General features: G+C 42.4%; 1 protein-coding gene across 1 annotated transcript in view; it reads right to left on the bottom strand.

The window, feature by feature from the left end:
- The window catches only part of TMEM26 (transmembrane protein 26), an 81,583-nt gene that overhangs the window by 27,521 nt on the left and 36,845 nt on the right, over positions 1-17,217 (bottom strand). The window contains exon 2 of the mRNA XM_040362000.1: positions 188-266. Within this exon, the coding sequence (XP_040217934.1) occupies positions 188-266 (79 nt within the window). The remainder of the gene's footprint in view (positions 1-187; positions 267-17,217) is intronic.

Genomic DNA, 17,217 nt, shown 5'->3' with positions numbered 1-17,217 from the left:
CACTCAGGCGTCTGTGACCCTAGGATCGACCCTGCCCATAGGCATAGACCTACAGTACAGAAGACACCTTTCATTTTCCAATAGCATGACCAGTACTGCTTGCAGGCCAATGGCTTTAATGCAGCTAGACAAACAATACTTTAGCAAATATACAATATAACATATTATTTCTGGCCATAAAACTTACCTGATGATCATGGTTTATTTCAAGAAGCCACAGAGATGGCACAATGCTTACCAAATAACAGAATATAGGAGGTGAAAACCTGTGGGAATACAAAAAGGGTTTTACATGATGAAAATATTTAATATTTTGCCATTTGGACTTTATCTAGCCCAGTATCCAATCAGTAGCTCTATATACACATAGACCTCGCCCAGGCACCACTTACCAAAGGGATGTTGTATGAAACTAAATATTACATTGGGTAATTTTAGACCACAGACCAGAGGGATGTAAAATAATTACATTATTAATGAAGTTAAAGCGAAGTTCAACCCACAAGTGGAACTTACGCTCATTTGTCTCTCCCCCCCCCTCCGGTGCCACATTTGGCACCTCTATGGATTGGGCATATTTTAATATTCTGATGTCCATAAGGACAAAGTGTATCTGCACTTATACTATATTACCAAAAGTATTGGGACACCTGTCTTTCCATTATTATTATTATTTAGGTACTTATATAGCACTGTCAATTTACGCAGCGCTTTTACATATACATTGTACATTTCCATACACATGAACTTTAATGGCATCCCAGTCTTAGTCCGTAGGGTTCAATATTGAGTTGGTCCACCCTATGCAGCTATAACAGCTTCAACTATTATGGGAAGGCTGTCCACAAGGTTTAGGAGTGTGTCTATGGGAATGTTTGACTATTCTTCCAGATGCGCATTTCATTAGTATCATACCTGAGGTGATTGAAGTTGTTCTATGTGGGCTACACTGGCAGAATCAACATTTGTGGGCATTTGCCGGAGACTAACTGAAAACGACACTATATTACCAAAAGTATTATTGGGACACCTTCCTCTACATGCACATGAACTTCGCCCACCATTTACCGCTATAACAGCTTTAACCCTTCTGGGAAAGCTGTCCACAAGGTTTAGGGGCGTGTCTATAGGAATGTTTGAAAATTCTTCCAGAAGCGCATTTGTGAGGTCAAGGCACTGATATGGATGAGAAGGCCTGGCTCATATTCTCCACTCTAATTCATCCCAAAGGTGTTTTTTTTCAGGTTGAGGTCAGTACTCAATGCAGGTCAGTCTAGTTCCTCCACCCCAAACTCGCTGATCCATGTCTTTATGGACCTTGCTTTGTGCACTGGTCCAAATCATTTGGTGGAAGGGGGATTATGGTGTGGGGTTGTTTTTCAGGGTTGGGCTTGGCTCCTTCGTTTCAGTGAAGGGAATTATTAAGGCATCAGCATATCAAGACATTTTGGACAATTTTATGCACCCAACTTTGTGGGAATAGTTTAGAGATGGCCCCCTCCCTGTTCCAACATGACTATGCACCAGTGCACAAACAAGGTCCACAAAGACATGGATGAGCAATTTTGGGGTGGAGGAACTTTACATAGACACACTCCTTAACCTTGTGGACAGCCTTCCCAAAAGAGTTGAAGCTAATATAGCTGCAAAGGGTTGGCCAACTCAAGTTCATGTGCGTGTAAAGGCAGGCGCCCAATACATTTGGTAATATAGTGTAGTTTTCAGTTAGTCTCCAGCAAATGCCCACAAATACCTGTTGATCCTGCCAGTGTAGCCCACACACAACAGATTCCTTTGATACTCGTGAATCTAGAGCAGTGTTGACACTTTCACATAGGCTGTGCCTGCTTGCACTACAATGGGATGATTAAGTGTTGCAGGGGGTGGGGCTATTAGTATTATCACTACTGATTTGCAGGGCTGTAATTTGTCATTAAGAACCTGGCCACTCCTAGTCTTGCCCACTTCTCTATGGAGTGGCATCACTGCCCCTATTGCTAAATCCCTCCCACTGTGAGCTGCAGGGCCTAGAAGGGGGGCCTGGGAGACACACATGAAAAGGGATTTGGCTCAGTCAGAGAAATACATTTTTGGTTTACTCTGAGGCTTGTGCATCAAATTGTAACTGGATTTGATAGTAGTTTATACTGTCATATAGGAGCCTTATAGGTATGTCAGTTAGGAAAATGGTTGTATCATCCTTAGAAAAACATGTTTTTGCTTTGATTACTCCATTGTAAGATTTTTTATTATGCAGCAAACAAGTTGGGCTCTGATCGAACAGAAAATAATATACCTGGATTACATGTGTAAACTGGTTTATCTACCAATTACCTTCCTGTATTTATTCTTGGCAATTTGTAAGTTTGTGTTCATGCATATTTCTCTGTCACTCTCCATACACCTCTATTTCCTAGCTGCTACCTGTGACACATCTTCCCATTTTACCATCATCCAGGCGGTGGAAAGTCATTTAGAACAGCTTACTGAACAGCTTACTGAGGAGGAACAGGAAGTGAGAAATTCAGACAAAGAAAAAAAACATTTAGAAGGGAAATCAAAGGAAAAGGTAAGTGAACCAACGATACACAAGCTTAACCACTTCCCGACGGCCGTAGGACTATTGACGGCCGCAGGGTGGTTCTACTTCTCCGGTGCGCCGTCAATTGACGTCCACCCCTTTCCGCGTTCCCCGCGCACGCTCCCGAGCGTGCAGCGGGGAACTGCTGTGCTGGCCGTGTCCCTTGGACGCAGCCAATCGAAGATCGCCGTGAACGGCCAATCGGAGTGGCCGTTTGCTAGGCGATCTGTGCGGCCAATGAGAGATGATCTCATATGTTTACATATGAGATAATTTCTCATTGCCGGCTCTCACAGACAGCGGTGCTGTCAGGGGAGAGAGGAGACCGATCTGTGTCTCTTGTACATAGAGACACAGATCAGTCACCCCCCCCAGTCACCCCCCTCCCTCCACACAGTTAGAACACTATATAGGACACACATTTAACCCCTTGCTCACCCCCAGTGTTAACCCCTTCCCTGCCAGTCACATTTATACAGTAATTAGTGCATTTTTATAGCACTGATTGCAGTATAAATGTGAATGGTGCCAAAAATGTGTCAAAAGTGTCCGATGTGTCCGATTTTGTAGGCGCTATAACTTTTGCGCAAACCAGTGCCTTATTGCGATTTTTTTTTTTTTTTTTTTACTAAAAATATGTAGAATACGTATCGGCCTAGACTAAGGATAAAAAAAAAAAAAAAAAAAAAAAAATTAGCTATTTATTATAGCAACAAGTAAAATGTATTTTTTTTCCTCAAAATTGTCGCTCTATTTTTGTTTATAGCGCAAAAAATAAAAACCGCAGAGGTGATCAAATACCACCAAAAGAAAGCTCTATTTGTGGGAAAAAAAAGAAGCCAATTTTGTTTGGGAGCCACGTCGCACGACCGCGTAATTGTCAGTTAAAGCGACGCAGTGCCGAATCGCAAAAAGTCCTCTTGCCAGGAAGGGGGTTTAAGTGCCCAGTAAGGAAGTGGTTAAAGGAACCTATTTAGAAAATAAAAAACAAACCTTTACAACCCCTTTAAGTGCCCAGTGGGCAGGTGGTTAAGCCACAATTTTTTTTCTTTGTAAATGTTAGTTGTGCTGTAGAAAGTTGTATGAATCATACTTATGCACCACTTCAAAGGAATTACAGGTATGCCTCTTGATTACCAGCAAAAATTATAAAGGGTGTTGGTATTAAGCACGCTCCAAGTTGTTATATGTATTCTTATCAAGCTAACTGTCAGCATTCTGGATTTTTTTTTAATCTAGTATTCATATTTTTTTGCTAAACAAACCTTTACTCATTCAACAATCATCCTCTTTATTATCTGTTTATTAAGGCTGGGTTTACACTATTGCGAATTGGATGTGTGTTTTTCTCAGCATCCAATTCGCATGTCAGGAGACTGTGACAGGCTCTCAATGAAGCCATTTCACACATCTCCGGAGCGGCTCCGGAGTGAATTGCACAGGAGTTCTGTGCATCTTCTGGTCTGTTTCAGGTCTGAATTCAGCCAAAAATTCGGTCCGAAATCGGATCTGAAGTGGTGAACAGGGACAAACCGGACCCCCTGCTGTGAGCCGCTCTGTTCTGCAGTTTGGACCCAGCCTTATAATAGAAATAAATGAAAAAGTAAAGGAGACAAAACATAAAAAAAAAAAATGATTAACTGAGTGAAATAATATATTCATTCTATTTTCAATGGTGTACCTATGCAGTTCATAGTGGAGCTTTTCCAAAACGTTCAGGCACTGTGCGCATTACATCATATAAACAGTAATCTCTCAAATTCAGCTATGCCAAAATACTCTACAACAAGTGCACGCTGAAACATTTTGGCTTGCATATGCAATACGAGGTACCTATGATGTTGGCTGAGTTGAATCAGTTCTTTCTTTAAGGTCTTTAATAAAAAATACTTAGATGGTTAAAAATAAAAGTGTTTTTATGTCCTTCCCTTGTAGCCAAGCATCAGCTCCCATTCCAAGTTTCCTTGTATCCTGCTGCTTAAGGTTTCTGTGCCACATGTAAAGTTTTATTAGGTCACCAGAGAAACTTTGCTGAAATCTGAGTTGATGTAAGGGAGGGTTTGAATAAAGTTAGCCTTCTAACATTGTAACTTTTTAAAAGCCAGCTAGCTTAGTAAACTATTTAGCGCTAAGTATGAATTATAATGTGTGTTAAATGTTAACAAAGCTTTTTGAAAAAATTAATAATTTTTAAGTCTATATTGTGATAAATACATGATTTTGTGTTTTTTCCCCAACTGGATTTAATTAGTAATAATCTCACACAGATGTTCTCAGTAGCTGTCCCACTGACTGTATATTGTATGATAATATAGTAACTACAGGCTGTAGAAATTCTGCTCTGAAATCCCAACATAGCTCTTACAAATGTTTTATACATTTCCTCGTACACAGCAAAGTCAGAAAAGGATAAATTGGCCTTAAAGCGGAGGTTCACCCTAAAAAACATCCATGAACCATCCCATACAGCATACTAGCGTCAGCTATAGTATGTTTTTTTTTTTTTTTTGCTGTATTTACCGTTTAATCCTTTAGTTTAGTTTCAGACTCCAGTGGGGAGTAGGCGTTCCTATGAAGAGGGGAACATGATTGACATCCGGCTATGGCGCGTCACGCGTTCTGAAAATAGCCGGAGTAGGACTTGGCTCTTCACGGCGCTATACGGTGCCTGCGCACAGACTAGGAGCTGACTGCGCAGGCGCCGTATATATCCGAGTCCTATTTCGGCTATTTTCGGAACGCGTGACGCGCCATAGCCGGACGTCAATCATGTTCCCCTCTTCATAGGAACACCTATTTCCCCGCCGGAGTCTGAAAAAAAATGAAAGGATTAAACGGTAAATACAGTGAAAAAAAAAAAAAAACATGCTATAGCTGACGCTAGTATGCTGTATGGGATGGTAGATAAAGAATTTTTTTTTTTTAGGGTGAACCCCCGCTTTAAATTAACCATTTACTTTGCCCATGAAGCATAAGGTAAAGGGGTAACTTTATTTTTCACCTCCCCAGCAGCATATATTCACTTATATTTGCTCTAGCACCACTCTGTTTAGCTACTCTGACCCAAGGAAAATATCAGTGCTATATGTCTTCCGCAATGCAGCTGTCGTCATCGTATTCAATCAGAGCAACGCAGCTTTGTCCTATCTCTTAACCGCTTTACAGCGGCGCCATGGCTCTCCTGCACAAATCGGCGTAGATGTACGGCGGCTCATGCAGGCTCAGTTGCAGACAGGTCGGGAGGACTCAATGTCCTCCAGCGGCCCGCGATTGTCTTGTACACAGGCAGAACGGGGAAATGTAAACAAGGCATTTCCTCATTCTGGCAGGAGACATGACAGGGATCTACTGTTGCCAGTGGTCAGGAACAGTGATCTATGTCATGTCCCAGTAAGCCCATCCCCTCACAGTTAGAACACTCATAGGGAACACAGTTAACCCCTTGATCGGCCACTAGTGTTAACCCCTTCCCTGCCAGTGACATTTATACAATAATCAGTGGCAATTTTTGGCTCTGATCGCTGTATAAATGTCAGTGGTCCCAAAAAAGTGTCAAAGGTGTCAGATCTGTCCGCCGCAATGTCGAAGTCTCGATAAAAATCACAGATCACTGGCATTACTAGGAAAAAAAGCCATAAAATTGCCATAAATCTATTCCCTATTTTGTAGACGCTATGGGGCAGATCCACAAAGCACTTACGCCAGCGTATCTCAAGATGCGCGGCGTAAGTGTTTTATATATATGCCAGTGTAACTATGCGTCATATCCACAAAACGAGATACGCCTGAAAATAGTCTTTTTCTGACCGACGTAATTTTTCTGCGCCGGCGCATCGTGGGCGCATATATACGCTGGACACATCATTGTTTTGCTATTCAAATATGCAAATGAGGGAGATACGGCGATCCACGAACGTACATGCGCCCGACGCGGGCTACGCGCGCCGCGCATAAGTTATACGTCCGGCCTAAAGTTACCCCTCATAAAAGCAGGGGTAACTTTGCACCAGACGTGTGCAGGTCAGCTGGAGAGCAGCTTCAGCAGCACCGTTAGGGACGAGCTGAGCATCCACCCTTGCAGGACAACAATTTGTATGCCAACATGCTAGGGGCATCCATGGTCATAGCTATACTACTGGCTTTACATGCGCATAGAAGGAGGAGGGCATGGGTGCGGATATACCGACCGCACCTAAACGTCTTTGGCATGGGGGCTTCGGAGGTGTATCGCATCTTCAGATTCAGCCCTGCTGCCATCCTGGAATTAACCAGAACCCTGAAAGATTACATCACCAGCCTGACACACCGCTCACAAGCAGTGGAGCCACTGGTCAAGGTACTGGCAACACTCCATTTCCTTGCCAGTGGCTCGTTCCAGAGTACAAGTGGAGTTGTGGCTGGGATGGCACAATCCTCCATTAGCAGATGTGTGCACCAGGTTGTCCCCGCAATCCTCAGACGCATGGCCCACCAAATCATCAGACTCACCCAGGAGCATCTGCGGGTGAAGGCAATGCATGATTTCTACAGAATTGCAGGATTCCCACGCACCGTGGGGGCCATTGATTGCACCCATGTGGCACTACGGCCCCCCCGTGACACAGAGCACATATACCGCAATCGGAAGCACTGGCATTCCATCAACGTACAGGTGATAGCCGATGCCCAATGCCTCATATGGCACGTCCGTGCCAAACACCCAGGGTCCAGCCACGACAGCTACATATTCCGTCAAAGCCCCATCCCAACAGAATTCGAACAGAACGTGTATGGGGACAGCTGGCTGGTTGGTGAGTGACATGGGAGCCAGGCATGATTGTCCTACCCCATGATGCAGACATCACGAGGGGCACATGCACGACTAACATCCTCCTGTCTTTTCCCTTCCAGGTGACGCGGCATATGCACTTGGGCCCCATCTCATGACTCCATTCCGGAATCCTGAAACCCCAGGAGAGAGAAGATACAATGATGCACACACATGTACCCATGGAGTGGTGGAACGCACCTTTGGCCTCCTGAAGTCCCGTTTCCGATGCCTGGACACGTCCGGGGGGCACTGTTGTATTCCCCAAACTTTGTGTGCCAGATCATCGGTGCATGTTGCATGCTGCACAACTTCGCCATGAGCCTGGGATGCCAAACCTCCTAGATGTGCCCATCACATCCTAACTAGACATCACAAAAAAGGTGGAGTAGGTCTTCCCCATATCCAGAACTATTATTACGCTTCCATCATGGACCAGCTTTACTACTGATGGCACCCAACTCCCGATTAGACCTGGTTCATCCTGGAGTCTTCCTCCTATCTGACAAATAATTTGGTAGACATCCTCCTACTCACTTCAGCGGGTTTGCCTCCTGGCAAACTGACTCCTTCCCCTTCAATTGCAGCCTCACTGGCTGCATGGAAAAAATTCACCAACCTCAAACCTGTCGATACCCCTCCTCGTTCCTTACCAATACCTCTCAAAGCACTAACAGTTCCTCTACCCGATATTAAAATACAACACTGGCAGAATTATGGGATTAAGACCTTACCCGATTTATGTAAGAACGGTTCCCCAAAATCCTTCAGAGATCTTCAAACTGAATATGGAATACCTGATACCGAAACTTTTACATACATGAGAATCTCATACTTCCTTAGAACTTCTAAAATCCCCTCATCGATCACCATTCCTGAACCCCTATCCAACTTCTTCACCCGTTCGGCTTATCCTAACCGTGGTGTATCCGTAATCTATTCAGCTCTCAGTGACAACTGCCCTTTCTCCAAAATCACCACCCTCTTGAAATGGGTTGAAGTACTGAATGTGAGTCCCACATCTGATATGTGGACTCGGGCCTTCAAATTCACTTACAGAGCCTCTCACTGTTCTAATCACTGGGAATCCTACCAAAAAAACATACATAGATGCTACCTAACACCATTCCGACTCTCGAAGTTCTTTCCGGGACATCCAGCTACCTGCTGGAGGTCCTGTGGAAGTACTGGGACTATAGCACACATCCTATGGTTCTGCAGATCTCTAAGCTCATACTGGAGACAGATATTCGCTTTGATCTCCTCCTTATCACATACTACAGCCACTCCGGACCCTGCCCTAGCACTATTGCATCTTGGGATAGAAAAATTTCCACCCGGATCATGGGTAGTGATAATACATCCCTTGCTTGCGGCAAAGCTAACTATCACCAAACTCTGGAAAACGTCTGAAGCCCCTTCCATTTTCAACACAATTGCGACCCTAAATCTTCAATGCGAGATGGAGAGATTAGTTGCCAGGAAAAATTGCAATATGGCAAAATTTCTTAATGAATGGTCAACTTGGTTCGCTCACCCAAAATGTACTGTAAAAATATGATGCCTTCTATAACAGAGTCAAATTGCCGATATTCTTCTTCTCTTTTTCCTAGTACTACATAACGTTAATTTGCACCCTGCTGGTGTCCCCCCCCCCTACCCCTCCTCCCTACCTCAAGTCCCACTTTACCCTCCCCTCCCTTCCCGCTGGTGCTGAACATGTTAACATTTATAACTTGTGTATTGTTGATATCTTGTAAGATCGCCTACATTACAATGGAACTGAACTACCTAATCTTTTTTTTTATGCTCCGGTTGGGACAACGGACTTGTTTGATTATTTACTTGTATACTTTGGTAATTTTTCTGAAAATACTAATAAAGAAATATTGAAATAAAATGAATTTAACGAATCCTCAAAAAAAAAACATACAGGGGCAGATCCACAAAGAGAGTACGCCGGCGTATCTAGTGATACGCCGGCATACTTTCAAATTTCCCGCGTCGTATCTTTGTTTTGAATCCTCAAAACAAGATACGACGGCATCTGGGTTAGATCCGACAGGCGTATGTCTTCGTACGCCTTCGGATCTTAGATGCAATTCTTCGGCGTCCGCTGGGTGGCGTTCCCGTCGTATTCCGCGTCGAGTATGCAAATTAGCTATTTCCGATGATCCACGAACGTACGAGCGGCTGTCACATTCTTTTACGTCGTTTCCGTTGGGCTTTTTTCGGCGTATAGTTAAAGCTGCTATTTGGTGGCGTACGCAATGTTATGTATGGCCGTCGTTCCCGCGTCGAATTTGAAAATATTTTTTTTTGTTTGCGTAAGTCGTCCGTGAATGGGGCTGGACGTAATTTACGTCCACGTCAAAACAATGACATCCTTGCAACGCCATTTAGCGCAATGCACGGCGGGAAATTTAGGGATGGCGCATGCGCAGTTTGTTCGGCGCGGGGACGCGCTTCATTTAAATCAAACACGCCCCCCTACTCACCGATTTGAATTAGGCGCCGTTACACCGCAAGAGATACACTACGCCGCCGTAACTTACAGCGCAAATTCTTTGTGGATTCAAAGCTTCCAAAAGTAAGTTACAGCAGCGTAGCGTATCTCACATACGCTGCGCCCATGCAATTGTATGTGAATCTGCCCCACAGTATATACTGTATATATTTTGAACACACTCTATAGCATCTGTCAGTAAAATATTCTAGCACGTGGGACACTATCTATCATACTAGTATACAATTATCTTAACAACATGACAGTTCTAAAACAATCAACCTAGAATATCAATGGAAAATAGCTCAAATCTGAGCAGTCTTATTGGTCTTGAATAACAATACACACACTTTTATTTTATCTATTAATATACCAATACTGTAACATACTGTATGTGCAAGCTTCTCTGCTGTGCTCAGATACAGGATAATATAATCAGTAATAAGCAAATCACAGGTTGTTTTGTCAGGCAGGTTTCAGCAATTACTGAAATGAATACACTGCAGAGAGAGGCTGTTTGCTAGAAAATAATTCAACTTCAAAATCAATTTCTAAGTCGCAACTTGAAGCTTTGTCGACTAATTGCATTTTTTTTAAAGAAATGCTATGCTTCAATAACAAAATATGTTTTTTTAGTTCCATAAAATATATAATCTGTGTTTCACAAAATAATTATGTATTCTTAACTTTAAACATTTATTTAATATTTATTTATAATTAATTATTTATAATTTTAAAACATGCCTATAGAATATAGGCTGTTCCAATTTTTTTAAATTACAGTATAAGAAGTAACAGATTTTATAGTCTTTTTGTAAAATGTATCAATTGTTTTTTTATGTTAATATCATGTCCGGGTCCCTTGCATTACAGCCAATAGAGTTTACAGTTTTTAGTTTTTTATATTTTAAAGTTGCGCTTCTGTTTGTCAAGAAGCATTTTTTGTGTTTGTTTATGAAACTTGGTTTTATTTATAAAGACGATATACTGTATATCACAACGGCTAAATCTGTGTCTGTATTGTGCATGTTCAAACCTTAATACCTTAAATAATAACATGTTATTAGATTTTTATGCCAGGAGTATATAATACATTTGGAAATTCTAGATAAATGCTTAAATAATGAAATACAATTTAACGAAACCCATAAAATTTTAGTTGACTAAAATGTACTGGAGATTTTAGTCAACTTAAATGTACTGGATATTTTAGTAGGCTAAATGTACTGGAAATTTTAGTCGACTAAAATGTACTGATGACTTTAGTCAACTAAAATACGGCTAAAAATAAAACAATTCAGATAACTAAAATATGACTAAAATTAAAATGCCATTTTATTCAAAAGACTATGACTAAAACTAAATCAAATTTTGATGTCAAAATTAACACTGGTCTTCTGGAGCTTTACATTTACCTTTCTACTAAGAACACGGTGCATTGGTGCATCACAAGAGGCACAGGGTATTGGTACATTACAAGGGGCACAGTCTGTTAGTGCTTTCCATGGACAAAATTATTCTTAACCACTTAGCAACCGGCCCATAGCCAAAGTAGGGCTACAGGGTGGTTGCTTAACTCTTCCAGAATCGGTTAATTAACGGCCTTCCAGAATCGCGCTCCCGCGCACCCCCTGGGGGCATGCACACGGGAGTGTCCGTGACCGCTGGGTCCAGATGACTCGGCGCATCACGGATCAGGGTAATTTGCCACTGATATCGGGCATTTACCGCGTGATCGCTCCATCCAATGTCCCCTCTCTGTACCGATCCGTACAGTGTGAGAGGAGAGGGGGAGAGAGCGGAGGCAGCAGCAGTGTGAGCTGGTCTGTGACAACTGCAGTCACAGATCCAGCCATCCATGATCAGCCATTCCTGCCCCATACTGTGCAATACCCTGCCCCATACTGTGCAATACCCTGCCCCATACACTGCAATACCCTGCCCCATACTGTGCAATACTCTGCCAATACTGTGCAATACTCTGCCCATACTGAGCAATACTCTGCTATACCATGCCCCATACTCTGCAATACTCCACAATACCCTGCAATACTCTGCAATACTCCACAATACTCCGCAATACCCTTCAATACCCTGCAATACTCTGCAATACTCTGCAATACCCTGCAATACCCTGAAATACTCCGCAATACTCTGCAATACTCCGCAATACCCTGCAATACTCCGCAATACCCTGCAATACTCCGCAATAAACACTTCCTACCCGCCAGCCGTCATATGTGACGTCATATATGACGTCCAACCATAGCGGCCGCCCACCCCCCTGCCGTCCTCCGTTGCTTCTAGCAACTCACCGCTACGATCGAAGCTAGGATAGTTTTTTTATTTTATTTTTTATTTCAGGCTTCCCAGCCTAGATGTAAGATGTAGGGTCTTATTGACCCCATATCTCACTGTAAAGAGGACCTGTCATGCCATATTCCTATTACAAGGGATGTTTACATTCCTTGTAATAGGAATAAAAGTGATTAACACATTTATTTTTGCAGAAAAACGTGTCAAACTAAAATAAATAAAGTAAAATGAACAATAAAATATCTATAATCGCCCCTGTCCCCGTGTGCTCGCATGCAGAAGCGAACGCAAACATAAGTCCAGCCCACATATGAAAACTGTGTTCAAACCATACATGTGAGGTATCTCTGCGAACGTTACAGCAAGAGCAATAATTTTGGCCCTAGACCTCCTCTGTAACTCAAAACATGTAACCAGTAAAAATATTTAAAGCGTCGCCTATGGGGATTTTTAAGTAGCGAAGTTTGGCGCCATTCCACGAGCGTGTTCAATTTTGAAGGGTGACATGTTGGGTATCTATTTACTCAGCGTAACTTCATCTTTCACATTATGCAAAAACATTGGGCTAACTTTACTTTTTTTGTTTTTTTTTCAAGCACAAAACTGTTTTTTTTTCCGTAAAAAACACGTTAGAAAAATTGCTGCGCAAATACAGTACGAGATAAAAAGTTGCAACGACCACCATTGTATTCTCCAAGGTCTTTGCTAAAAAAAACATATATAATGTTTTGGGGTTCAAGCAAATAAATTATGATTTTTACATGTAGGAGAGAAATGTCAGAATTGGCTTGGGTGATCCAGAACGCCCGAAGGTGCTCCCTGCATGTTGGGCCTCTGTATGTGGCCACGCTGTGTAAAAGTCTCATACATGTGGTATTGCCATACTCGGGAGTAATAGTAGAATGTGTTTTGGGGTATAATTTGTGTTATGCAAATGCTGTGTGTGAGAAATAACCTGCTAATATGACAATTGTGTGAAAAAAAAATAAAAGAAAAAAAATCTTGATTTTGCAAAGAATTGTGGGGAAAAAAATGACAGCTTCAAAAAACTCACAATGCCTCTTTCTAAATACCTTGGAATGTCTTCTTTCCAAAAAGGGGTCATTTGGGGGGTATTTGTACTTTTCTGGCATGTTAGGGCCTCAAGAAATTAGATAGGCCGTCAGTACTTCAGGTGTGATCAATTTTCAGATATTGGCATCATAGACATCTGAGAGCTGAAGGGCTGTACTCGGAAAGCCTATCTGGCTCTGATAGGCACTTCCGCTCAGCCAACCAGCTGCCGTTATTCATGTAATTGGCGCCCAAGGTCCGGTTATATGAATAGACCAGCGGCAGCTGGCAACAATAATAACATACATTCATGCAATGCAATGAATGTATGTTATTTGCGAGAGGGGGTGGTGCTGCAGCACCCTCTATAGAGGGCCACCAGAACTGCAGTTAAAGTTAAAATGACAAAATAAGCAAAATAAAAATTCTTAAAGGGCCCGTTTTTTTGTGACTATAGGAGGGGGGGGGGCGGCGCCCGGGCATCCCCTATGGACGGGCCGCCACTGATGTGAATTTAAAGTTATGCCTAGAATTAGATTTGGTCAGTTTAAATTGTTAAATTTTGGGTTTCTCCTTAAATAAAAACTGTGACCAAAAAATTATCCATTCAAACTTGTAAGTTGTGTGTCTCTTTATTTCATACTTTAATATTGCTACTTTGTGCTATCCCATGTCTGGGTCCCTTGCAAAATGCAGAGACCCCCAAGGGATAGTACAAAGGGCTATGCACTCTGTTTTCTGCTTTCCTTGCTGTTTTGCAGGTTACTATTGGTTCCTGCAGCATGTTTTCAACCCTAGCAACAAGCAAGCTGATTCTGCAGTGCACTTTCTGAGCACTTATAAAGCTTAATCACTCCTCACTCTGTCAGACACCTAAAAAAGCCTGGGCCATGATCCCTCCCATTATTTCATTATGTCACTGTTTTAGTGGGTATTAGTCATCCAGTCTAGTCTAGATGGATCTCGTTATTTGATTTTCTGTATTTAGTTATTTGGAGGCATAAGTTATGCCTAGAATAAAATTTGTCTAGTTTTGAATTGTTAAAATATTGGGGATACCCCTCAAATAAATACTGTGGTCCCCAAAAAATTACCATTCAAACTTATGTTGTGTATGTTTCTTTATTTAATTCTTTATTATTGCTCCTTTGTGCTATTCCATGTATTTTTTTCTGCTTTCCAAAGCTGGGTTTATGAACTTCATTTGTTATAGAGCATTTCCTCCAAATTTCCTCCAGCTGTACTCTAGGTATTTTTAAGCACGCCAAGCACAGTTTGAGTCTGGGTATACTAGATTTCTACAAAATAGTTACTGCCAGCAACATGTTTGGAGGAAGAAATGGGGAACAGACTTTATAAATATTCAAAATTGATCAATCAATATACCCCCCCCAAAAAAAAAAAGGAAATAGTTTATTTTAGACCTTTCCGATAGAGACACAAGACACTCATAGACATGGGATGAATGATGGACAGTCTAGCTGATTACAGTTGGATTACAAAGCAATCTTATGTGTATGGGAAAAACATGACTTCTGCAAACACTCCTTGGCCAAACAATCTTTAGGAAATAATTTTAATAGCCTCTGATGGATTTCTACAGACAAATGCTATTATTTTGTTAAGATAAGGTCCACACTGGGTATCTGCAGACTGAAATACCAAACACATGTGTAGGATCGGGCCTTTTGGGCTTCTTTAAGAGACAACAGTGAGTGATACCAGCCATTGGGAAAAATCTTTATCAAACACTGATATTTGATAAGAGGATGCAAAATCCATCACATTGGTTCCCAGCATGATCAAAAATGGGCAAGTGCTTTTATGCCTTACATTCACGGGCAAACATGTGCCTATGGCTCAGCTGCGGCATTAAAATAGTAAGTTATATTAAATGCTGTCCAGTGCTGAACATTATATGGCAGTCAGATGTTCTGACTATATCCAGTTTGTGTAACAGATACATGTTAACAATCTGTTTGTGTAGGTCAGTGTTTCTCAACCTTTTTCCAGTCGGGGCACCCTTAAAAAGTATTTTCAGTCTTGAGGCACCCCAGTCCAAGGCTTGGTTCACATTATGGTGTGTCGCAGAACACGCGCAAAATCGCGCTCATTCCTGACACACAGAATAATGCTCTGCTCGTTAGAGGTACCATTAATTCTTAATGGTACCCCCACACATTGGAAAATGTCGGGTGCTTTAGCTGCAGTGCAATTAAAAAAAAAAGAAGAAGGTTGGGGACTTGTTTCCCTGCATTTTTGTGGGTACAGAAGCCCATTGAAATGAATGGTCTGCCCTACATGCAGCTGCACAGATGTGAACCAAGGGCTTGTTAACATGTCAAAGGGGCGGTAAAACCACATGGTTGAGAAGTTTTTACCACCCCCAACTTCTCTACCTTTAGCTGCAGAGGCAGCAGCTGGGGTGTTCACATGCTGTGGTTGCAACTGGAGGTATACCGAGGGTGAATGGGGGTGCACTGCAACTACCCCGCAACTGTGTGCATTGCACGGTTGCGGTGTAGTGATGCTGCATTTATGGGCTTAAAACAGGTAGTAAAGAGGCAACATAATGCCTCTTTACGGCCTGTCAAATGCCTCTGAAAAGCGATCTGTGCATGGATTGCTTTTCAGAGAAGCAGCAGTCCTTGCTATCAAACAAGCCCTACAAAATCCATTGTCATGGTACAGGAATGGGGGGGGGGCAGGATTAAAAGTAACATACATACAGACTACAGACACAGGCTTACACATGCATACACATACATACCAGGGTTGCCAACTTTCAGTAAATTTACGAAGTTTGTAAAATCCGTACTTTTTTCATCTGTCCTTGAATGTCCATTGCGGACATGTAGGCTGCATGTCTGTAACTGACATTCATGGACAAATGCAAAAAGTATGGATTTTACAAACTCTTTGTAAATTTACTGAAAGTTGGCAAACCTGATACACACATACATACACACATACAGTCACATGTGCACACACATACAGACAGACAGTCACATGTGCACACACACACACATACACAGTCACATGTGCACACACACACAGTCACATGTGCACACACACACACACACACATACAGACAGACAGTCACATGTGCACACACACACAGTCACATGTGCACACACACACACATACAGACAGACAGTCACATGTGCACACACACACATACAGACAGACAGTCACATGTGCACACACACACACACACATACACAGTCACATGTGCACACACACACATACACAGTCACATGTGCACACACACACACACATACAGACAGACAGTCACATGTGCACACACACACACACACATACAGACAGACAGTCACATGTGCACACACACACATACAGACAGACAGTCACATGTGCACACACACACATACACAGTCACATGTGCACACACACACATACACAGTCACATGTGCACACACACACACACACATACAGACAGACAGTCACATGTGCACACACACACACACACATACAGACAGACAGTCACATGTGCACACACACACACATACAGACAGACAGTCACATGTGCACACACACACATACACAGTCACATGTGCACACACACACATACAGACAGACAGTCACATGTGCACACACACACATACACAGTCACATGTGCACACACACACATACAGACAGACAGTCACATGTGCACACACACACGCACACACACACATACAGACAGTCACATGTGCACGCACACACACACAGACAGTCACATGTGCACGCACACACATACATACAGACAGACAGTCACATGTGCACACACACACACACACACACACATACATACAGACAGTCACATGTGCACACACACACGCACACACACATACAGACAGTCACATGTGCACACACACACACAGAGACAGTCACATGTGCACACACACACAGACAAATGTATAAAGCCATTTAAAAAAAAAATAATGTAGCTTCTAG

Source organism: Rana temporaria, chromosome 8 (genome assembly GCF_905171775.1).
Source record: "Rana temporaria chromosome 8, aRanTem1.1, whole genome shotgun sequence".
NCBI lineage: Eukaryota > Metazoa > Chordata > Amphibia > Anura > Ranidae > Rana > Rana temporaria.
This window is presented reverse-complemented; position numbering and strand designations above follow the sequence as displayed.